The sequence below is a fragment of the Cavia porcellus genome, unplaced genomic scaffold (genome assembly GCF_034190915.1).
Source record: "Cavia porcellus strain 051 isolate PalLab524CR breed Dunkin Hartley unplaced genomic scaffold, mCavPor4.1 scaffold_14, whole genome shotgun sequence".
In the NCBI taxonomy this organism is placed as follows: Eukaryota; Metazoa; Chordata; class Mammalia; order Rodentia; family Caviidae; genus Cavia; species Cavia porcellus.
In genome coordinates, this window is record NW_026947497.1 from 47,812,251 (window position 1) to 47,836,546 (window position 24,296).

Consider the following 24,296-nt stretch of genomic DNA (forward strand, 5'->3'; position numbering starts at 1 on the left):
AATTGCTGAGACACATTACTGAACATCTACAACTTACAGGGCAAAAGGTTTAACATAACTCATGGTTTAGGGGAATTCAGTCCATGGTTGACAGTCCCCAAGGCAGGAATGGCAGAAGGACCTGAAAGAATGTATCTACTTAAGACATGGAATCCAGTAAGCACAGCACAAGAACAGTGCTCATAAAAGTTATTCTGTTAAGTTCCTTGCAAGGAAGAACATGATTTTAATAATCATTATTGATGACAATGTTTAAATAGTTTAAGAGAATAAATGAGAGGTCTTTGGAGTGATTTTTACCTTAAAAGGTTTGACAAAGGAAACAGTTTCTCCTTCCATTTAAGAAAGCTATTTTATTTGACAGTCTACTTGTAAATGGTCAAGGTGAAAGTCATTTTGAATTGTTGGTTTTTCTTGTGTATGTAAGTTAACATATTGTACTTTACCTAATTACGGATACCTCTGACACAGCTTGTTCAAATGTGCATGTAGCCTACGTACTCTGGGAGAACTTTCTGACTTCTACTAAGGCGCATTGAGCACAGCCTTGATGTGTAAGTTATCCAGACCGTATAAAATGGAGAGATGAAAACCACAGCTGGAAAGGGAGATTAAAGTGATAAGAGGCAAGCAGAAATAACTCAGTGTTATAAGTTTCATCACCTGGATTCTAACAATGGTGATGAAATTTTGTCATCCTTCCTGGAAAGTTCCCGCCTATGGGCTGGCACAGCGTGTCAACAGGCTGTGGTGAGATTTTGAACAGAGGTAAAGTTTTTCTGTTTCCAAGTACCCAGCAACACCCACCACGGGGAAGATTTCTATGTATGAATTTGGGGTACACGACATTTAGCATGTTCACCTGATTTCTGCTGAGCATCCTAAGTACATTATCTACTGAGTCCTCTTGACAACTCGTGGACACAGGGAAGCTTATTACGTCTATTTTACGGAAAAGAAAAGAGCTGATTCTGTTTCTCCTCATTGCCAAAATCTAATCCCAATTCCTGCGTTGCTCTCTGAGTCCCAGTGTTTTTCTGCTTCCCTCTAAATTGGTGATTGCAGAGTACTGAGACTTTTAAGGATCGTCACTGTGAGGTTTGTTTCTGTTACTTGGTCTCTTGAAACTTGGCACTAACGCTAGAGTTCCTAAAATTTCTCCATGGAAAGTCTGCTTTGGGTGGTGAATTTGGAGCAGGCATCAGCTCCCTTCTTTTCTACCTGCAACCTTTTCAATCGGTGGGACACTTTCTGTCCCTCCGGGACTCTGAATAGCCAGCACATCGAGAGAGAACTGGACAGCAGGGTGCAGAGCGTTGTGTTATTGTAGCTTTTTAAAAAGGATGACATAGTAGTCTGTGATATCAGCAGACACTATTTTTTAAAGAAATGTTTATAGTCCTCTAAATCAAAAAGTAATTGTAGCTTTAGCTCACCAGTTTAGATAGCATGATTACTCTTGAATTACTGCCACTAGCTAGAGACAGTAATCTAAACTGAGAAGAGCCCAAAATATAATCAGACTGAGTCAGTAAAGAACAAAATTGGGAGTCTGAGTTGTAGCTCAGTGGTAGAGCATTTGTGCAGCATGTGTGAGACTTTGGACTTGATCATCAACACAGGAAAAAAGTGTATTATCATTTGATAAGACAAGGTACATCACAGACATAAGCCAGGTGGTTAAGGAGCTTGAGAATGTGTGGTGGTTTATAAAGCAAAAGTCACAAAGTTGTTGAATCTTTACATGATTATTACAGTGGGGATCCCACACAGCAGTGGATCATTTGGTTAAAAGTGATTACTGTGTAACTTATTAGCTTTATTTTTTTTTTATTTTTATTTTTGGTACTGGGAATTAAACTTAAGACCTTGTACTTGCCAGGCAGGCACTGTGACACTGAGCTATATCCCCAGCCCTGCTTAACATTTAAAGATGATTCATATCTACTTTTTTTTCTTTTTTATTACCAGAGGCCTTTACAAGAAAATAACCCACTTAGAATCCTTTTGGTTCAAGTCTGGCATAGGTGGCCTATAGTTAGGGAATTTTCAAGAATGGTTTGTGTCTTATTTTATCTTATTATTATTGAAATTTTTTGTCTTATTTTTATCTTAACAGAAGTTTAACACTTTCATTGTAAGACCTTAAAAAGCTTGCAACACTGCAGGCAATGAAACAGAGCCTCTTAGGGATGCTTTATAAGCCATCCTATATTACATATCCTTGAGCTCCTTAAACACCTGGCTTGTGTCTGCCTGACAACTATCTACTATGTACCTTGTCTTTTCAGATGATAATATACTATTTTTCCTGTGCTCATGATCAATACAGCTATTTGAATACTAAGTGCTATACAGGTCTTTGTCTTCACACATACTAGTGTATTTCCCTAGGAGTGATTAACCTTGTTATTTTACATTATTGACCAAAGGCTTATTTTGCTAGCAAGGGAGCTCTGGGAAATTCAAGCTCCTTTATAGATTCGTGGTTTTGAAGTTTCAGAAATTTGAACAATATCCCAACAGAGTACTATTTCTGCAGGTATTCTTGTTGGCTAGCAGCTTCCATGCTGGCTTTATAAGTTTTATGTGGTGGTTGTTTGCATTCTAGGCAGGCTACAATTGTATGTTTTCTTCCTTTTTTTTTAGGAGGTCTCACTTTTCTTCCCTAGTGTTAGTAAACGAAAGAGGAGCCACCTGCAGTGCTACCTATCTGCCTGATGCCTGGAGAGTTCTTACCTTCTTTTACAATTACTTGTCCTAAATTACTACAGTGTAGGTACAGACATCAGACTCTTACAAACTGAGGAAACTGAGGCAAGAGTGCTTAGGAAATGGATGATTTCCATAATGGATGATTGCATATTCAGGTTCAAACCTGGGAAATCTAGCTCCAGGGCTATGTTCTGAATTTCTATGTCTTCTGCCTCTAACACACACACACCTGACAGGTGTGTCAGGTTTAAACACCTGCTATGGGCACAACCACTGCTTTCCTGAAATCCTGGCATCGACCTGGTTACCTAGAGGAGGATGCATTCTCTTTAGGGATGACTATTTTAAGCAAACACACTAAATGTAAGTTTTCCTTTGGTAGCCTGTGCTTTGCACTTGGGTTGACTTTGCTCTTTGGGCACTGCTGTCTCCAGGCAGGGAGGGAAGTGCCAGCAGGTCGCCATCTTCCTACCCCTGGCTCTGTGAGCACTGTGTCTGCATCGTACTCACCACAGTTCTCCTCGTCTGCCTGGTTCCCGCAGTCATCTGCTCCATTGCAGTGCAGCTGCTGAGGCAGGCACTTGCTGATATTCCCACAGGGGAAGAAGCCCAGGGGACACTTGACCTCCTGCGTGTGCCCATGGGAGACTGTGAGGGAGAGAGAAGGGGAAGCAGGACGCTGATGAGGAAGGATCACACAAAGGTGAGGCAGAAGGGCTTTCCCTAGCCCTAACACTCTGGCTACCCACCCTGGGTGCTACGACCCTCACCTTGCTTACTGCTCCTGATGACTCTTTCCTGAAATCCTCACCTCCTTAGGTTTCTCTTTCCATGATTCCAGAGAATGCCAGGCTTTGACTTGCTTTGCTTTTATTCATGCTCTTAGGAAAATCCTCTCCATCTCTTCTTTGTGCTACACTGGGAAATGAACCCAGGGCCTACACACTCTTTTCATATTTTTTATTTTGAGACAGAGGTTCACTGAGTCCCTAAGTTGCCCAGGCTGGGTTTGAATGCTTGTGGGTGTGTGGGAACAGGGAAGGTTGGGGCATCTGGGAACTGCAGTCCTGCTCTGGTGCAGGTTGCAGCTATGGAGGAGGAGGGGAACCAAGGGAGCAAGTGACAAGTTCAGGGAACTGAGGTGCGAAAGCGAAGACAGTGTGCTGGGGCTTTGTCAGATGAAGTAGTCCTCAGGGTGCTGCTGCAGAATGACACCGTCTAAGCTGAGACTTGAGGGAAGGAAAGGAAGCTGGCAGTGTTGCTAAGGGAGGAGGGGTGGGGCTTGGGTGGGCAGATGGTGGTGGCTGAGGTGATAGTGAAGGAGCCCTGCTGGGGCGGGGCTTAGAGAAGGTCACAGAGATGGAGCATGGTGAGCAGGGATGAGCTGCATCTCCAGGGCCTGGGCCTGAAGAGGTGGAGAAGGATATGTGGGCAGAGCAGAGGAGTTTGGATTTCACCTAAAATGCAAGGGACACACATAGTGGGAAAGGTAGCCCCTGTATAACTGGTGCTGGCAAAGTGAGATATCCACAAACAGAAGACTGAGTACAGACACATAGATCTCATAGACACATAGTCCTAAACTAAAATCATTATGGAGCAAAGATGTGAAAAATGGAAACAATACTGGAAGATAACACAGGTGTAATTCTTGAAGATAGGGCATAGGCAAGAGTCTTCTGAACAGAACCCCAGTGGCCCCAAAAGTAATACCAAGAATCAACAAGTGGGATCATACCAAATTATAAAGCCTCTGCATGGCAAAATCAAGTCCAACCAAACTAAACCAATCAAAACAAAACATCTGACAGAGTAAAGCATCAACCTACAAAATGGAAAAAATATTTTGCCAGCTATCCCCCAGAGGAACAGTATCTAGAATATATAAAGACCTCAAGAATATTAAAACCTTAAAAGAAGCATGAGGTTGTTAGTTCCATCTCAGGTACAAAAGACAGAGAGGGGAGGACAGAAAGGGGGAGACAGAGAGAGACAGAGAGAGAGAGAGCAAGAGTGCAAATTTAAGTAGTCACTTTTCAGAAGTGTCTAATAAATATATGAAAAATTCTCAACATCACTGGCCATTAGAGAAATGCAATTTCAAGTATTACTGAGATACCATCTTATCCTAGAAAGAATGACTGTCTTCAAGAAATCAAAAATTAGCAAATTCTTGTGAGACTATGGGGGAAAATGAACTCATGTCAATGGTGGGAATATAAACTAGTACAACCACTATGGTAATCAGTATGGAAAATCCTCAGAAAACCTAAAACTAGAAATTCTATTTGAACTAGCTACTCCCTTCTAGGAATCTTCCCTAAACAGGTAGATTAATCATGTTATAGTGACACATGAATCCAGGGTTATAGCAGTACAATTAATTATAGCTAAATCTTGGAAGTGGCTTATGTGCCTATAAACAGATGAACTGATAAAAAATGTATTTATATGAAGAAAATGCTCCCCAGCCAGTCTGTTAGTTGCCCAGTTCCTATTAAAAGTTCCTGTTATTACTGTCTCCTAGAAATGGCTGGTAATGATAATGCATAGCTGGCCACTATGGTGCATATTGTGAGAGCCAATCAAAGACAGTCAATTACTCTGCTTCTGTACTTCCTGCTTGTTTATCCCATATAAGCCCCAAACCTCCAGAGATCAGGGCCTGATATTTCAGGAATGAATCCTATCAGTGCCTACTGATGTAAAATAAATCTGTCTCCAAATCCTGGGTGATATTTTTGGCTTTTTTCCTTGCCATGGCATCTGGTACATCGACCAGGAAGACCAACTGTACTGATCTATTTAGTCACTGCTTGTGGCCCTTTCAGATGGATCAAATGCATCTCCAGGTCTTGATAGGAAGGTATGACCTTGAAGTTTCTGAAGTCCCTTCAGAGGTCTACAGGAATGTTCCTGGTTCCCTATTCAAGCAGCTTACTTTGCACCCCACAGGGAGGAGGATGCAGTGTCTGCCTGTCTGCCTGTCTACCTGTCTACCCGCCTGCCTGATTCCAGTAAGACCCCCTAGGCATATCCAAGTTACTCTGTCTGTCAGTCTTGTGCAGCTTGAGCAGAAGAAGAATCAGATCAACTTTCTTAGTGAGGATCACCCTTCAGGAAAGGGGGTTGTAAGGTTTAACCCCTGAGTGCCTGTTGAATGAATGGGTGAGTGTAATGAACAGCATAAGACATACTGGCTACTCTATCTGTACACCAAGACTTGAAAGTTCTGATCGTGGTAGCTGACTAGACACTTACCTGTGGTTCCATGGCAATTAACATATGGCATAATAGAGGCATCACACCTTCCTTCACTAAATCCCCAAAGGGGTGTGGCCAAGCAGCCATCTGAATGGTCTTTCTCTAAGGAGCACCCATCCTTTGTCTGTTGCACCATCTTTCATGGGTACACTACTCACACATAGGGATCCAGACATGGTAATTAATTAATCCAAACTCATGGACTTTGATGTAGTTAAAATGAAATCAAACTGTTTCCTGCATCTGAAGAAAAAAGAGATCTATTTTTCCTGAGAATTTTGCCTTGGTACCCTTTCCAGCTGCCACAGTTGCTGGCAACACATATGGCTTCACACACACTCTCTCCCTGCTCCCAATTTGTCTACTTCCAGCCAACTGAACTGGTTTCATCCAGCCATTGCCTGCATTTGGCCACAGAGGACCCCAGAATGAGTTGCCATGACCTTTCCCAAAGATCATCCCATCTAGAATCAGAGAACCATCCAAGTGTTTCTTGAAGACATCAAAGAGGGAAGAGAAAAAGCCCTTGAAACATTGTTACCCAGAAATCTGATAAAAGAAAATTACCTAATGTTATAAGAAAACCCAGTCTGAAAGATGACTATGCCCTTTGGCTATGAGTTACAAGGGCTATGGAAATAAAAATTAAATCCCCCTCTATCTCCAAGGCACAAAGATACTTGATTATCCATGGCCACCTAAACTTGAACTTCTGCTCACCCTAGTGGGCCTGGATGGATAGGACATACCCAGCTCTGTCAAATTGGGCCCTCATGAACCCCCTGTCATTGTAAAAATCAGGGGGCAAACCTGTGAATTTCCTGATAGTGAAACACAATTCTCTGACTTAAAAAGTTTCCTCTGTCAATAAGTTACCATTACTGAGGTAACTGGGGCTCTTGCCTCTTACCCTTGCTAGGCACAGATGTGTAGCCAGGGAAGGCATCTCACCAAACATAAATTCCTGTCACCAAGCCTGTTAACCTCCTGCTCTTTTAATCCTGCACTTTCCCTGAGAGGAAGATGACACATGCTTCAGTCTGAGACAATCCTAAAATTCCAGAAACTCTTCCCAGAGGCATGGACTGAAGACTCATGTGTGGAACTCTCCACTAACCATTTCATGACCCCTGTGGCTGTCAGACAGTATTCTATGTCACAGGAAGCAAACAGGAACCCAGGCACATCTCAGTTACCTAAAGCAGTTTGGAATTCTGATAGACTGTTACATCAAAATGTTTAGAGGCTGTCAAACTGCTAAAATGTACATCTCCTGCCTGTAAAGCCAGTTCAAGATGTCTGAGCTCCCCATGCCACTGTGATTGTCCTCCATATATATCATGTCAGTCTTCTGCCACCCACAGCCTGCTGATGTACCTGCCTGGACCTAAGAATGCCTTTTTCTGCTTTTGGTTGGCTCCTGTCAGTCATCCCCTCTTCACCTTTAGATGAAAAGATCCCAATTCTGAATTCCAAGGTTAGCTAACCTGGACTCAAACTCCCAGAGGTTCAAAAATTTGTTTACCCCCTTTGAAGAAGCCCTCACAGCTGATATCACTAGTTGTGCTAGGAGCACAAAATATCAATGCGCTTCTGATTAATGACACCTAAGCTGCCTGCTATAAAGGCACAAAAGCTCTGCTGCAATATCTGGCAGAAACTGGTTACAAGAAAGGAATTCCACAAATTTCTTAGGGCTGCAGGCTTCTATAAAATATGGATCCTTGAGTTCATAAAAACAGTCAGGCTTAATCAGACTGTCAATCACTAGGAGTGTCCAGTGACCTTCCTTTGCAAATATTTGATTCAGTTGCTAAAGTCTACCTCCTCTCCTTGCCTCCGTGCTGTAATACCCACTGTCTTTCTGATCAAAAACCTGACAAACTCACCTTAGACTGAGACCTAACTGTCTAGATGTCACATGCTGCACTGGACCTGCTGAATAACTGTGAACCACTCAGTGCCACAAAACCATGACTGTCTGGCACTGATTGATAAACTGTTCTTGAGCTGACCAGACTTAGAAATAAACTCCATGACAGACATTGAGTACACTGTTTTTTATGGATGGAAGTAGCTCTGTTAGCAATGGAGTCCAACAGATATGCTGTGGTCACCTTGTACAAAATTATTTTGACCAAAACTCTCCTACTACTGCTTCCTGCTGCACTTGGAAACCTGCCACAAGGATGCTAGAGACCTAAGCCCCTCCATGGAGCCAATTGACTGAAACATATACTCCAGCCAGAAGGACTTTACCAGTACTCCCAGAAGATCCATCTTAATCAGAGCCAGACATGCCCCCACTTGAGCTTGTTCTGCAAGCTCAAGCCACAGCACGGGCACCTGTACTCCTGCAGCCAGCTCAGGTTTCAGTGTCTGTGTCACTGAACCCGACCTCCACCCAATATAATGATTGATTTCACTACAGTAAAGCCTCATAGGGACTATCAATTGTTTCTCATGTGCACCTACTCAGGCTGGTTCACAGCATTCCCTAGCCTAATGGTGAGAACAACAAAAGTTTATAAGGTCCTGCTGTGAAAAATCATCTCTAGATATAGCCTACCCTTGATAATTTGCAGCAACAATGGGCCTGAATTTGTAGCAGAGATAACTTGAAAGTGGCAGAACAGCATACAGTGTACATGCCCCATTCCCTAAATAAATCTGAAAAACTGAAGCACAGCCCTTCAGAAACAGCTTATAACTAGCTCCATAAAAGTGTAGCTAAAAGATCAACTATACCTGCAGAGTCTTACATACACATAAAACTCAAGTGCATGTTAATTACCTCTAGTGCTCTTAAAGCTTCAGAAACCAGCCTGAGATTCATCATTCCAGTTAAAAGAGCCCATCCAGTTGACTGCTGGAGAATTTACCTGGATTCACAAAGTCTTGCTCTGGTCACTCCAGCACTGACCAGTCCATGCACAGCTGAAGCATAAGGCCACCACTTACAGGATTGCATCATACCTCAATGTATTACTGCCCCCTCTTTTCTTTTCTTTTTTTTCTTTTTTTTTTTTTTTTGCCTTTTCATACTGTTTATCCCGGTTCTTGCTTCCACTTCAGCTTGTGTCTATTGTATTGTCCAACTTAGTTTTTGCTCCCCACCCTCCTATTGGATTCTTTAGCTTTCTGTCACAGATCCATAGGCCTCCTGATGCGAACTTGCATGGAACACTGCAGCGAGCTCCAGACCTTGGCTGGACCTTTCAGCTTCCAGTGTGCCGAAACCCTCTGCATACTTCCTCATCCAACTTTGTGGCTGACCACTGTAAGCCAATCTTATAATTTCTTACACATTTGTACATCTTGTGTTGTCTCTGTTTCTCTAGTAAACCCTGACTGATACAGCTGGTTCCTTGAGTGCTCTTTAGTCTTACCTCTTCCGTGAATAGAAATGTATGGTAAACAAAATCCCTACCATTATATGTGTGTGTTTGGTTAGGGTTGCTGAAAGTGAAACAAAAAATCAAAGTAACTAACATGAGGAGAGAAAACTGTCCCCTAAATACACAGACAAGAAGCACACTATCTTGAAGCTACTAAAGTAAGAATACAATGGAACACATACCTGATTACATGTGACATGATTGTATTATTTTGACTTTGAAGGGTAACAATGCCATTTTAAAAATGGACTTTGTTTTAAGAGCTGTTTTAGGATTACAGCAAAATAGAGTGGAAGGTATAGACATATCCACATCCTCCCTGCTGTTTACTCACAGAGCTTCCCCCACCCCCCGCAGACCATCCAGAGTGACCCGTGGTTTACTCTGAACCCACATGGACATTTAGTGCCCTCTGTCATGGTGGACTGGCAACTGGAGGTCAACTTGTAACACCCAGCTGAACTGAATCAGCCTGATGCTGGGTGTGTAGGGCCTACCTGAGGATCTTTGCCAGCAGCATAAAAAGGAGAACTGGAAAGGAAGGAGTATGTTGTTGGTTCTCCTGTTGCAGTTTTCCTGGAGGAGAGGTTCTCCTGGAGGAGCTTGTCAAGCTCCTTTCCTGATATGGGCTTGCTATTCTTATTGTCAGAGGAGCTTGGGACCTTGCTGTCACTGAGAATAGCTGTGGCTCACTTTGGGAGCACTCTGGTCCTTACTTTGAGCATCACTTCTTGGCTCCTGAGGGGAAGTTGGTGTGCTGTTCAATCTCTGGGAGAAGCTTGTCACACTGGTTTTCCTGATGTGAGATCAGCTCTTCTCATCATTGGAGGAGCTCGGGTTCTCGTTGTTGAGGATGGCTGTGGTACTTTTCAGGGGAGTGCTGGTTTTTACTTTGGGTGTTGCTTTCTGGCTCCAGTGAAGATCCTTCAGCCTGCTGGCACAGACCCTTCATCCCTCTAGTACATGCTTTCTAGCTCCCAGTGCTAATATTTGGGCCTTCCCAGTGCAGATCCATGGAACAGACTTGCATGAGACATGTGCTTTAGGCTTCCAGTTGGCCACATTGGGAGCATTGTCATGGACTCTAGGTCTTCAGATGGACTCAAGAAAGACATTGCCATGGGATCCAAGCCCTCAGCTGGATTTTTTGGCTCTTTAGTGTGTGGTCAGATTTTCTTTATTATTTTTGCATTTGATTCTGGTAATTATCATAAAATAATATCATAAATTTTGTGTCCTTTATTAAATTATTTACCATGCAAACCCTGACTACAACATCTGTGGTTGACATTACGGTTCATTCTTGGCATTGTACCTTCCGGAGATTTTGATGAGTGTTTAATAACATTTATCTACCAATGCTGTCTTGTCAGAGCTTTGAAAATGATACTTCAAAATGAAGGCCTCAGAAGCAAAGTAGCTGCCTGAATTCTGTCCTTCTGTCTTGCACCCTTGCCCTCACCAAAGCAAACCCAAAGAAATTTGAATTTCTCTTCCCCAAGGTAGGTAATACAAACTGAAAATGAGCTTCCCCAAGCCAGCTGCAAACCCTCAGATCATTGCTTTAATTTCCCCTCACATTTCTGTGGAACACTTGCCCATGAAGAAATTGAGACTCTTGTTCCAGGGAAGGTCTGGTCTTCTACTCCAGAGAAAGAAATGCTACAATTGAGAGGCTAGGAAACTATTGGGTACACAGGTCTGGGTGCCCCCATCCCTGCCTTTCCTACTTGGTCACACCTGTTGCCTAGTCATATTCCATATTGCTGCCCCACTTCATCAAATTTCAGCATAAAAATGTGCAGTGTCCTGCATGTTTGTGTCTTTAGGCTGAAGATTTTCACATTGTGTAATAAAAAATAGAATCTAATAGACCTGTGATACCTTTCTCTTGTTAACTCTTCTGTTATCGTTATGGGAATGTTGGCCAAGATCCTTAATATGGGCAGGAAGGTATCCTTTTTTCTGCTTCTCTAGTATCATCCAGAATAGTACCACTACCCTGAAAATCCTCTGTGTCTTGTCTATTTAACCTTTCCTCCCTTCACACCTCAACTCAAGTGAACTTTTACTATTTGCATAATTTTGCTTTTGCCAGAATGCTGTGTAATTGAAATTGCATAGTATGTAGGCTTTTTGGATCGGCTCTCCTCACTTGGCATTCACCTGCCGAAAGGCATAGCTTAGTTGTTTCCAAGTTTTGGTGATTAGGAAAACAGCCTTCTACAGGTTTCTGTATGGACGTAAGTCAATGATACCAGTTTTAAATATCAGGTTTAAGTCATTTCAAAGATTACTGTAGACTCCAATTGCAACTATGTGTTTATTATCTTTAGCTAATTTGAAAATCTTTGGAAATTTCTACAATATTCACACTCATGAAAAAAAAACAGTTTGAAATGTTATTATTAAAGGTTATTATGTAAATATATATATATGTGATCTATAATCAAAGCATGAAAAGAATAAAAAGTGACAGTTTCCTTTGTAATCTACAAAGGGATCTTTTAATAAGAGTACAATTAACATCATAATAAGATATCAATCCATTTATGCCTGGCTTTTCCTTTTTATGGTTATTTAAGAGCATAAAATTTGATGAAGAGAATAGTCCAACCTATGCAGTGATCAATGTTGTAAATAGTATTGCACTTATAAAATTACTCTAAAATTCATAACATCCCCAATTATTTTGATCAAAACAAAGCAAAAACCAAGGATTGTATCTCGCACATCATATACTTTAGAAATCTCAAATGAGTATGCAAAATTGATCCTTGTTGAGAATGACTTTTCATGTCTACTAGTTTTTTAAGAACAAATTTTAATAATAAACATTTTTTGAAAATATTCTTTCATTAGTGGTCAGCCACAGACACTGCATTAAGAAGTCTTAATGACACGGTAATCTCTATTATCATGCTGCTAGTTTGAAAGTTCTCCAAGCACCTTACTTTTATGAATACTGTACTTTGCCTTCCCTTATGATCATTGTGTCACTGGTGGTGTGTGGGATTGAACCCAGAGTCTCTAGCACGCTAAACAGTAGATTTCCTCTGGGTTACACCTTTGGCCTATGTCCTATCTTTTAAATTTTTATCTAATGGAAGACACAGCTTTCAATCATTGTATCATGAAATTAGTCCAATATTTTTATAACATTATGTGTCAGTGACTCTAGTATTTAAATTTTAATGACATTTTAAAAATAATTTGTACATTTTGATATGACTTATAACTGATAGATTCTGCAAGTATAATACAAAAGCTTTTTAATCTCTCTGAACTATTTGAAATTAAGTTGCAGACCTGATGCTCTATCATCCCCTATAAGTGCTATGGCACATATGTCCTATATGCATAGATGTGCTTCCACAGTCATTAAGATTAGAAAGTTAGCATTGATTCATGATGACACTTTAGTCCTCAGCACTCACTCTAATTGACATGATGCCCCCAAATGATCTTATGGTAATAGTATCTAGTTTGGAATCACCCCTTGTGACTGATTGTCACAAGTGTTTAATTTCACCTTTGACCATTTTTAAGATTGGTGAATTACTTAACAGAATGTTCCTGACTTTGAATTGATGCTTTATTTTTAAATTTGTTTGCTTTTAAGATAGGATCTTACTATGTAATTCATCCTGGCATCCCAGACTTGCTTCAGACTCATAGTAATCCTCCTGCCTCAGCCTTCTGGTGCTGGGATTATAGGCCATACTCAGCTGATGATTTATTTTTTATTATTTTTTTATTTTGAGGATTTTTTGAAATTTTATATTTAAAATTAAAAATGTTTTTATTGGCATATGGTTGTGATATATAATAAATGTACTTACTGTGGAGAATTGGTACATATACATATTGCATCTTGATCCTATTTCCTCTCCTCAATCCCCACTCTCCATCTTCTCCCATGCTGAGATCCCTTTCCCATGTCTGCAAAGTCTACCTCCTTATTTATTGTCATCTGTGGTTTATTTTGCTCTTTATTTATACTTTTAGGTTCTCATGTAGAAAAATCATGTGATATTTAACCTCTCATGTCTAGTTTGTTGCACTTAACATTACGATAGAGTAAGATTAGTTATTTTAGACAAGAAAATCACAGAGGTGATATCCATTTGTCTATCAAATTGGGAAACATTTTGATTTGTTCCATTCCTGTTGATCATTTTAGTCACTTAACTAAATTACTTCCCCTAACTTCTCAGTTACAAAGATACCTTTCATACACTTTGATAAATAATCAAAATTTGTAGAAGTATCTTAGTTACTTTTTTTGTTGCTGGGACAAGATTCTCAATACCCACAATTAAAGGAGGCATGGTTTATTTCAGCTGACAGTTGGTACATGCTTCAGTCTACATTCAGTAGATTCCAAACCAGAGCAGTATGGCAGCATGGCAGGGAGGCATCACAGAGGAGAAACAGTACATGGCATGGCAGGCAGTAAGGCAGCCAAGCAGCAGCAGGCTGCCTTTCCCTTTTCTCCCATCCAGGCTACCTGCCTTTTTTGGCTGGTGCCAGCCAGAAGTATGCTAATTCCAATCAGTGAACTGATTCAGTACCACACCCAGTATCACATACCTGAGATCCAGCCAGTCAAAAAGCCCCACCTAGGAGTTTATGAGGTTTTGGTGGGATATCTAGATTCAAGTCATAGCTAGAGGAATTATGCAAAAATGCCTTTTCTTATCATCATTTCAATTTATTTCTAGAAGATGCACTCACAGTTTCCTATTCGCCTCTGTGGATCACAATCTATTTATTATTATTATTATTATTATTATTATTATTATTTCTGATTCCCATATTTTTCCACATTTAGCCAGCGGGAACTCCTGCAACCTGACTTTGGTGTCCCCTTGAAATTTGCCCATCATCTTTTGAAAAATTTCTTGTTTTCTGCATTATAAGGTGTTTGAGAACTATTTGTATTTTTCCCTGTATCCCTAGTTAAAAGTACAATGATATTTAAAAGCCAAGATGTGGATTTCAGGTGTGACCAGTGATACTGCTACTTGGATTTTCAGTGCACAGAATAGGAGTTATTTATGCTGCATTTCCACAAAAATAAGACTTACCTGGAAAGCAAGCTTTGGCAATAATTTAGAAGAGACATCACCTGAAAACGAGCCTTCCTGTGTCTTGATGTCTCTTCTAAAATGATGTTAGAATTCATTTACCAGATAGTCTTATTTTTGGCAACACAGGATAGTTACTCATATCTGCATATCTATAGGTATGAATTTACACATATACATTCATATCTATATTGATTTTTTGATACATCTTTAAGATACTGAAAAGTAGGAATTCATCTCAAATTTCTTCCCAATCCTTTGTTTCAGTCTAGTTTTATACCTTTACTTTGCTGCTTTTGCTGACTGCATTCTGCTGTCTTTACCATAGTGATTCTCTTGACAACTCCTCTGTCCTGCATGGAAGTTCTTACCCCACTCAGTTTTGACTGCCCACATGGGCAACTTTCTAACCATGGCATCTTTCTTCCCCTGATTGGCCCTTCAGCCCTGATCCATGTCCTCAAGTCTACAGTAAGCCATGGTACAATGGCACTAACAAGTAGAAGTGGTATTGAAACCCTCTGCAAAAGTTCCCAAAAAGTTGCAGAAGCAATGGTTCATTGAACAGCAAGTAACCCAGCTATGCAGCTGTTCCTGAGTGTTGTCTGGTTTTGTCTCTGGTGAATGATATCTGATGGGAAAATGTGAAAGTAAGCAGAAAAGAAAAGACAATGATCACTGTGCCATGTCATTTGTATCTAAAATCTTCTTTGAGCTATTTTTGCAACTCTTAAGTTTTAGCAGACTTACAGTTATCCAAATTATTATTGTCTATAGAAATACAGATTTTCTGTGATAGAAATGAAGAGTGAGATGCATTGATTATTTCCCTGAAGATAGGAATCATTTTTGCACTTATTAGAGCTATATTTCATCTGTTGGACTACATATGCATGTATGTTTTGAATTCTCCTTCTAATGAGTTGTGTTGCTTTCTCTGTCATCCTTAATAACTGAGCTAAACTATTTGATATGCTTTGATTTTATATTCATATGAGTAATGATTTTATCTCCTCTTCCTCCTTCTCCTAATTCTTTTTAAATTATGCCTTCACAGGTGTGAGGACTCACTTGGAATTCCAGAGTTGATATTTTAAGCTAAAGACATTTTAAATCAATGGATGCAGAAATAAACCATCTCAGACCTTCATTCACCTGACTAAAAGAAGAAATTTCAGGGAAATGGAGCTAGAATAAACTTCCTTTTCTTTTTGGCAAGTCTATGCCCAGAAAGGGGAACGTGAGTGAACCTACTGTAAACTCCTTCCCTCCATAGGGGAAATTCATGACCCCAAAGGACAGACAGAACATTTACATCTGCATGGGTAAATGTCACAGACTTTCTTGCCTTTCATTTATTTATTCTCCAAAAGTGCCTCTTTGTTTTTCCCAAGGGAGCCTAACTTGTTCTTCCTACAGAAGTTCCCTCCATACCAAGCTAGGTATGTTAGCCTCTAACTTTATTTATTTATTTATTTTTAAATTTTTTGGTACTGGATATTGAATTCACAACCTTGTACTCCCCAGGCAGGAACTGTGCCACTGAGCCACACACCTAGGCCAAAAAACTTTGGCATCAGATATATGTTGCTTTGTATTTATTCCTTTTTTTTCTTTTTGTTTTTTCTGGTACCAGGGATCGAACTCACAACCGCCTGCTTGCAAGGCAGGTGATTATGCCGCTGAGCTAAATCCCCAGTCCCAAAGCTGCCAACAATAGCCACGCCACAGACTCAACATTCAATTGCTTTTTAATTTCTTTTTTTTCCCTCTCTCTTTTTATCAGTACCGGGAATTGAACTCACAACCACTTGCTTACAAGGCAGGTGCTTATGCCACTGAGCTAAATCCTCAGCTAACTTTATTTATTAATGAGCTACTTCTTTTGCTAGCTACTACATAGAATTGTTTTCTCCTGTTAATCAATATTTAGTTTAATTTGTAGCCCTGTGTACAGAATTTGAGAGCAAAGAAATTTTTCCTGACAGGTTTAACTTGACTGTGGGGGACACAGACTCTCAAAACCACCACTGAGGTGTGTGCACATGGGGTTCCTTAATGTAAAACTTCAGGTAGAGCTGTTGCAGATATATAAAGTTGAGGTGCAGTAGTATGTCCTGGTAAGAAACTTGTTGACTGAAAAATGACCTTCAGCTTCTTTATTCTCTGTTCATCTGGTATGGTAAAATTCTTCCTTTAATGGTACTATGTATTTTCAACCATGAAAAAATTTAGAATTAAATATAGAGATGATACAATTAATAAAATGTATAGTATAATGCTGAATTTGAATGTAGGCATACTCTGTGCTTATTGGAAGTTTAGGGTATTTTTAATGCTTAATAGAATTGGGTAATCAAAAATTACAAGTTAGCCTGCTAACTTCAAATAAAAATAGGCAATTTGGTTTTAACTTACAATTTATGTTATAGGACATTTGATCACATTTATAAGCAGCATTAAAATATTTGAGAGAATACATTTCATTTGGTTTCCTAGAGATTTTAAGAAAGCATTTAAAATATTTAAAGTAAAATTAATCTTGCATTAAGATGTTTTTAAAAATAGCTCAGGATACTTGACTACCTCAGTGTTGAATGGGACGGATTATTACAAGTTCAGTTTGCTCAACTTGAGTTAAATGTTTATAAAGTAATAAATAAGGTGTCTGTTTTTATTTTATAATATTTATAAGTAGGATAATGAAATTTGTAAGCTGAAATTAAAGGCTTAAGGGAAACTTGGTATTATAGTCAGGGGTTTGCAAGGAGAATAAGATAATATAGGACAAGTAATTTATAATATTATTTATAATAGTCACCCAAGGAGTCAAATACACAGAAAATGTAAGAAATCTGTCCACACACTAAAGACCTAGAGAATCCAACTGAGAGCCTAGATACCACAGCAATGTTCTGCATGAGTTCCACTGAAGACCTAGAGCCCATGACAATGCTCCCCACTAATTCACGTGAAGGCCTAGAACCCACAATGATAACTCATGCAAATCTATTTCATGGATCTGCACTGGGAAGGCCCAAAGTCAGCAGGGGAAGTCAGAAAGTCTGTGCCAGTGGGGTGAAGGATCTGTGCCAGCAGGCTGCAGGTTCTGCAATGGAGCCAAGAAGTGACGCTCAAAGTAAGTACCAGGGCTCCCCTGAAAAGTATCACAGTCAGCCTCAGCCATAATGAAGTCCTGAGCTCCTTGAGAATAGCCAATTCACATCAGGAAGCCAGCACAGCAAGCTTCTTTTGGAGACTGAACAGCACACATCTTCTCCTCTGGAGCCAGGAAGCGATGCTCAAAGTAAGGACCAGAGCTCTCCAAAAGTGAACCACAGCCACTCTCAGACACAAAGTCTTGAGGTCCTCTGGTGATAATAGCAAAGTTTACATCAGCAAAACCTTCATGACAAGCTCCTCTAGGAGAGCCATCAGCAACAGAAGAACCAACAGCTCCAAAAAACAGTGCTTAGGAGAACCCACAACACTATTTATCCTCTCCAGGTCTCCTTTGGTGCTGGCAGCAGCACTCAACTGGGCCATCTACATGCAGCACCATGCTGATTCAGTTCAGCTGATGTGAAGCTGACCACCAGTTTTCAATCCACCAAATGGCTTTTGAATTTTTTTACTATAATAAGCTCATGTTAATAGTAAAACCAAGCATGAAAGACATCTTCATTTGCTGTTTAAATAAATAGCAATTCTCCAAAGTCTTTCTTTTCCATTGCCTTTCCCTTAGAGAGCTTAGAAAGCAAAATACCTGCTTTCCTAGCTCTTTTGCTTCTAGGTAGCTGAGATACATTTCTGGCCAGTGAGGCTGGCTGAGATATCGTATGGGTGAGCTTTCTTGAAACAAGAAATAGATGGCCCTATGATCAGATCTTCTACCCTCTTTGTGCTTTGAACGTGATGTGATATAGGGAGCACCAGTCTTGCAGTTATGAGGTAATAAGCATGGTGGCAAAACAAAACACTTCTAGGATAGCTGAGAAATTGCAGCCCTGAAATCCATAGGGCTGCTCAGATTCCTCCTTAGATGAAAAAAAAAATCATCTTTGTTCAGGCGATGGTAGTTCAGATTTTCTAACTGATAATCAAGGTACTTAAATATATCTGTTTTTGCAAAGAATTTTTTCCTCCCAGGTTGGCAATTTGTTCCAAAGACAAATAGATAAGTAAGTAGGAGACTGCTGGGCTCACAGGGATGCACTAGCAGAAGTCCCCACGCTGACTGTTAGGTATGAATCAGGGACTCATTTCTGCCGAGTCTGTGTGATTGGCATGTTCTGCAGGATGAGTGCATCATGGGGGAATAAAGCTGAGCTGTAGATCTTTCCCTGGCATGGAGGCTAGCGGGAGGCCCCAGGAAATGTATGGGAAGTAAAAAGAAATTTTGGGATGTGGGGTGAATGTTGGTTTGTCTGGCAGCCAATACCCTTCTAAAAAAATATTCAAATACTTCTGTCTGTCATATTGACATAGTGAATTACCATAAGCTTAATAATGAAATTAAACAGATAAGTGAATTTTATCACCAAGTCAGAGAAACCTTAGAACTGTAAACATACATTCATATAAAGTCAAGTTATAAAAATCATGCAAGCAGAGTTGGCCATAGTTAAGAGATCTATTAAAAATTGGATGAGATATCCTACTTGTTAAATTCTAGCAAAAAATGTTTTTCATTTGTCCATATTCAAAGACTTTTTGGGCTACTAAATTTAAAGTTGGTGGACTAATTAATCTGGCCAAGAAAGTTTTAATGTAGCGCAATGTTCAGCCCATGGCATGGGTACTAATGCTTTCTACAGGATTTATAATGTTCTTAGAATAAAAAGCATAGACAAAAGATGTAAAAATAGTACAGTAAAACAGAAAAAAATCCTATAAAGTTAGGATCAAAGAGAAAGTATTTGCTAAAAATATTAGTGACATTTAAAAAAGCCAAGTTACTTTACATGAAGACTAAAAATATGCCTTAATAACATTTCAAAATTGACAAAACCCAACCAATCACAACCTCTGATGTTAAAAGTACTAAACTCCTTTGAAAGATTTTGCTTTGAGAAGAGAGCCTAAGACATCATATTCACTTAGAGACACCTAGGGAATTGTGTCCCTGAGTTCCGCCATCCAGACACTTTGAGGTCTCTGCAAGCATGGTCCATGGGGACCTGCCTACGGTTGAAGCTGGTGGCAGACCTTGGTGAGTCCACATGGAGCTAGTGCAGGAGACGTAAACAACAAAATAGTTATAGGATCATAAAAGGTTTTACCCAGACTTCACAAAAAGACCTGTCAGGACAAAAAATGTGCTTCTGAGAGAGTGATGTGTAATGCTGTAAAAATAAAGCCAACGGTGTAGAGAATATCTGAGAAAGTTAGAAATACTAAAAACATAAAATGTCTGCTGAGAAAATTCATAGGCAATTAAAAAAAAAAAAAACAGCCAGAGAAAGAGGTCAAGCTAAGATTTTGTGAGAAACAAAAATACTGTTTCATTAAATTCTATGGTATTTTCCTGCCTTTAAAATTCTCTTTACAATCAATGGAAATATCAATACTCCTATTTTCTTATCCATTTGCCCACACTGTGAAAATTGCATAAGTAGGTTTGCTGATACACTTGCTGGGAACTAAAATAAAAAACATAGAGAAAACAACAACAACAACAACAACAAAAAAACAGAGATAATCTTTACCTGTATTGAGCCCATTCATATTTAAAGACAATTTACATGTTTAAGGGTGACTATAATAAGTGTTTTCAATATCTAAGAAAATAAAAAAAAATGTAACTATTAAGGAGGAGAAGGATTAACCCGGAATGCATAAAAAAGAAATGTATTTTTATACAATGGAGTACTACTTAGCTATAGAGAAGATAAACTTGAGATTTTTATAGGTAAATAGAAGTAACTTGAAATCAAACTCATAAGTGAAATAAATCAAACTTGCATGTATGGGGCTGGAGATTTAGCTCAGCGGCATAAGCACCTGCCTTGCAAGCAGGCAGTCGTGAGTTCGATCCCTGGTACCGATAAAAAGGAAAAAGACAAAAAACAAAACAAACAAACAAACAAACAAAAAACAAAAAAAAACTTGCATGTATAAATATCGTATTGTCTCTGTAGTTTAAAAAACTGAAAGAGTATGATCTAAAATGTGCAATCAATATTATGAAAATGAAAGAGAAAGAAACTGCTCAAAAGGAGAGAACAACTGGAATAAAGGAAAGGAGAAAAGAAAGAAGGGAAAAGATCATAAATATATACATAAACATATGCATACACATATATATATATACACATATATAATACATATATGCATACGTACAAGATAGACAACTATACCACTAGTTTGTGTTTTCATTATTTGATTGTTTGATCATTTTTCATGCCTTTATCTTATAATCTTCACACACACTTTGAAGATAACCATACCCTATATATTAGCCATTGTTAATTTTCTGTTCTTTTTTTAAATGAAATTCTGTATCATTGTTTTTATTCTTTTATCATTTTAAAATTTTAAAAAAGGGGAACAAACTGATTGGTGATAAATTACATGGTACAATTACAGAACTATACATTCATATGCATACGTATATTCAACTCAGCAATTTCAAAACTGAAGTAAATCCACACCTACTGATACCCTAAGACGTTAAAGATCTGTGATTAAGTTACAGAAAGCATATGGTCTATGAGTTTTGATCTTATTTGTACAAATTAAAGGATGTAATTTGAAGACAAAGCAGAGAACGAGTACACAGAAACATTTTACAATGGGATTTTGAGGAAATGTTCCCATTTCTCTACGTTAGGTGACTAAACTATGCCTGGCTGTCATTTTGCAGGAGAAACTTGATATGACCTGAATTCCAGTCAACTCTTGTAAACCTTTCAGAACAAAAACAAGGGTGGCAACAAGCACTTCTTGGAAGCTAAGCTGCTAGCAGTGGTTGTATTTGGGGATGAAGGCCAATAATGGCAGGTGAAGCGGGAGATTTACTTGGCATCTGGCATCTCTGGGAAAATTTGCATCATTTCAGTGCAGGTGCTGAAGTCTGGACCCAGGCCCTTGTGCAGGTGAGGCCAATGCTGTAGCCCCAGGCACATCCCCAATCCTATATTTGTTTTTTTAAATGTTAGCATTGCTTTAATAATAAAGAATAATTGAAAAAAGTTTATGATAATTCAAATGTGTCAAAATACAATTAGGATGAAATTTATTAATTTGAAATATCTGTTTTCTTTGGCTATTTGAGGCAAGGTGAGATTAGACCAGAAGTTTGCAAAGGGGGATGATTTGGGGTCCTGGGGGACACTCGGCAATGTCTGGAGATTTGTTTGTGTCCTATTCAAGGTCTCACCATCTGGCCAGGTTGGAGTGCTATACATAGTCACAGGTATGAGCAGTGCACCACTGGGGCACACACTCAAACTGCATAGTACACTGGAGCCAAAACTCCAGGGCTCAAAGATCCTCCCGCTGCAAGTATCTGGCGCACCAGCCTGTGCCACCTCACCTGGATGGTGACATTCTGAGCATCACACTGGGGTGTGCAACAGCTACTGAGTAAGCAGAGTCCAGGGATGAGATTACACACAGCATACTTCATAGGACAGTTCTCCAAAACAAATATTTGTCTGTCCTAAAGCCTCCACTGTCGTAAAGTGCCTAGGCAGAAGAACCCTGGACTAGGCCTTGGAAACGTATTGGCCAAAATTGCATCAGTACCACCTAATATTGGGCCTACTCAGGTGAGTTGGCTTGTTGGCTTTGGGCCTGTAGAGAGGTAGGACATGATGGTGGGGATGTGATGGAGAGAAAATTGCTAAGCTCATGGCAGCAAAGAAGCAAAATACAGGAGCCAAAGGGAGAGAGAGGGCAGAGATTGAGAGGGGAGAACAAGAGAGAGGGGAGGGAGCGGGAGGGGGGAGGGAGAGGAAGGTGGAGTGCAGACGGAGAGGGAGAGACAGGAAAAAGGACAGGGAGAGAGAGAGGAGACAAGAAGGTAGAGAGGGAGAGGAAGAGGGAGAAAGACAGGAGAAGGGAAGGGAGAGGGAGAGTGGAGGTGAGGGGGAGGGGAAGGAGAGGGGGAGGGGATGGAAAGGGGAGGGGAGGGGGAAGGAGGTGAGGAGGGGGAGGAAAGGAGGAAGGGAGGAAAGGGGAGGGGCAAGAAAGGAAGGGGGAAGGGAGGGAAGCTGGAGTTTCACTGTCTTCTCCAAGGCGCATCCCCATGACCTAATGTCCTCCCTTTGACCTCATCTCTTCAGGTTTCCACCACTCTGGGCAGTGCACAGGCTGGGGACCCAACCTCTGACCCAGGGGTCTGTGGGATCCCTTTCCAAACCACAGCAGTGACTAAGCAGGGAGAAAGCTCTCAGTGCTAGCAGACTGCTTTCTCAGGAGCTTACTCAGGGCATGGGCAGTAAAGAGCTCTGTGATGTTTCTCTCTGTGGAGATTGTATGATTCATTTTAAGAGATTTTAGAAATAGATATTATCAGAGGGATGAGTAGAGCTATCATTGATTTTGACAGCTAACTTGGGAAAGAGATCACCCCTGATTCCAGGGAAGATATTCATGTTGGTTACAAGGAATTATTTCTAAACATCATGGATTACACTCTGTACTGGGTTACTGAAACAATTTCTGGAGTTCTTGTAAAATTAGACAGATAATTTAAGTAATTTTCTTCTGCCAAAAGAGAATTAGAGATCAGCCACAGCATATTTTCAGACTGTATTAGTTCTGTGAACTGATGAACGCCATGAACAGAGAAGCTCTAACTTAGAGAATCTTTTTAGACATAAAACTGAACTTCTGAGATGTGTGTGCTCTGTGTACACAAAACACTTCAGTCCAGGAACTTCATTAAGTGGATAAAGTAAAATAGTAAAGATTTATGGACCTGGCTTTTGAGGATTTGCAGCCTTTGAAAGTTACCATTTTTAGACTTAAAGTATGATTCACTTTTGTGAAAAAGGCCTGCTGGGGCTCAGAAAACAACACTCCCAAGTGAGTCTTCAGATGCAGGCTGAGTACCAAAGCTCCCTGCCCTTTGCCTGTCCTTCTGCGCTCCCTGGGTTCTTTTTCCCCCAGCCAGAAGAGGGAACCCAGGGTCCCTCTTTCCCAGGCAGGTCAAAAAAACAGAATCCCTTTTGCCTAAAGCCGGCATAGAACATAAACTGATCACTCTATTTTCCTCTCTCTTTTCTGTGTAAGCGCAGGTCACAAAGAAGAGCTTTAACTTACTAGGGTCCAGTAGTAAGTAATAATGCTTTTATTCTAGCTGGCGAGAGGCGAAGGGCCTCAGGAGGGCTCCCACAGATGGGTCTTGCTGGGTCCCACACCTAACCTGTTGTCCGTGGATTGTACTCTGTCTATCCATTCAGGTTTCTACAGCTGTCCCTGCGTAGTGAACTAAGACCTAAGGGTGGACAGTTTTCCCTTGTGTCTCAGGATCTTCATTTTTGAACTTTCCTAGACCCTGTAAAACTGTGCTTTAATTTTAACCTATCTTTTAACCTTTGTCACCAAGGTGCTGACTATGATTTGTTACAATGTGCAGGGGAGAAACCCTCCAAGCCCAGCCCTGGTCACAGTCCACTCAGCTGTCCCGGCTTGTGCCCTTCTGGGCTGAAGCCAGGAAGAATATAGAGAGTAAAACCTCTATATGGACCCCCCCCACTCATGGGAACCTGGGCAGCACCCCAGGCTGCCCCTCAAGCTTTTCCTAGGCCTTCTACCCAGAGGTAAGATGTTTGAGTCCCGATCAACAGTAGCGTTTCCTCACCCAGAACTCAATGCAGGT

At 40.3% G+C, this 24,296-nt stretch overlaps 1 protein-coding gene across 2 annotated transcripts in view; it reads right to left on the reverse strand.

Moving 5' to 3' along the window:
- Positions 1–24,296, reverse strand: part of Rxfp1 (relaxin family peptide receptor 1) — a 98,091-nt gene that overhangs the window by 51,412 nt on the left and 22,383 nt on the right. For both annotated transcript variants that reach the window (XM_013160409.2, NM_001316773.1), the window contains 1 exon segment: positions 3,226–3,363. In XM_013160409.2, the coding sequence (XP_013015863.2) occupies positions 3,226–3,363 (138 nt within the window).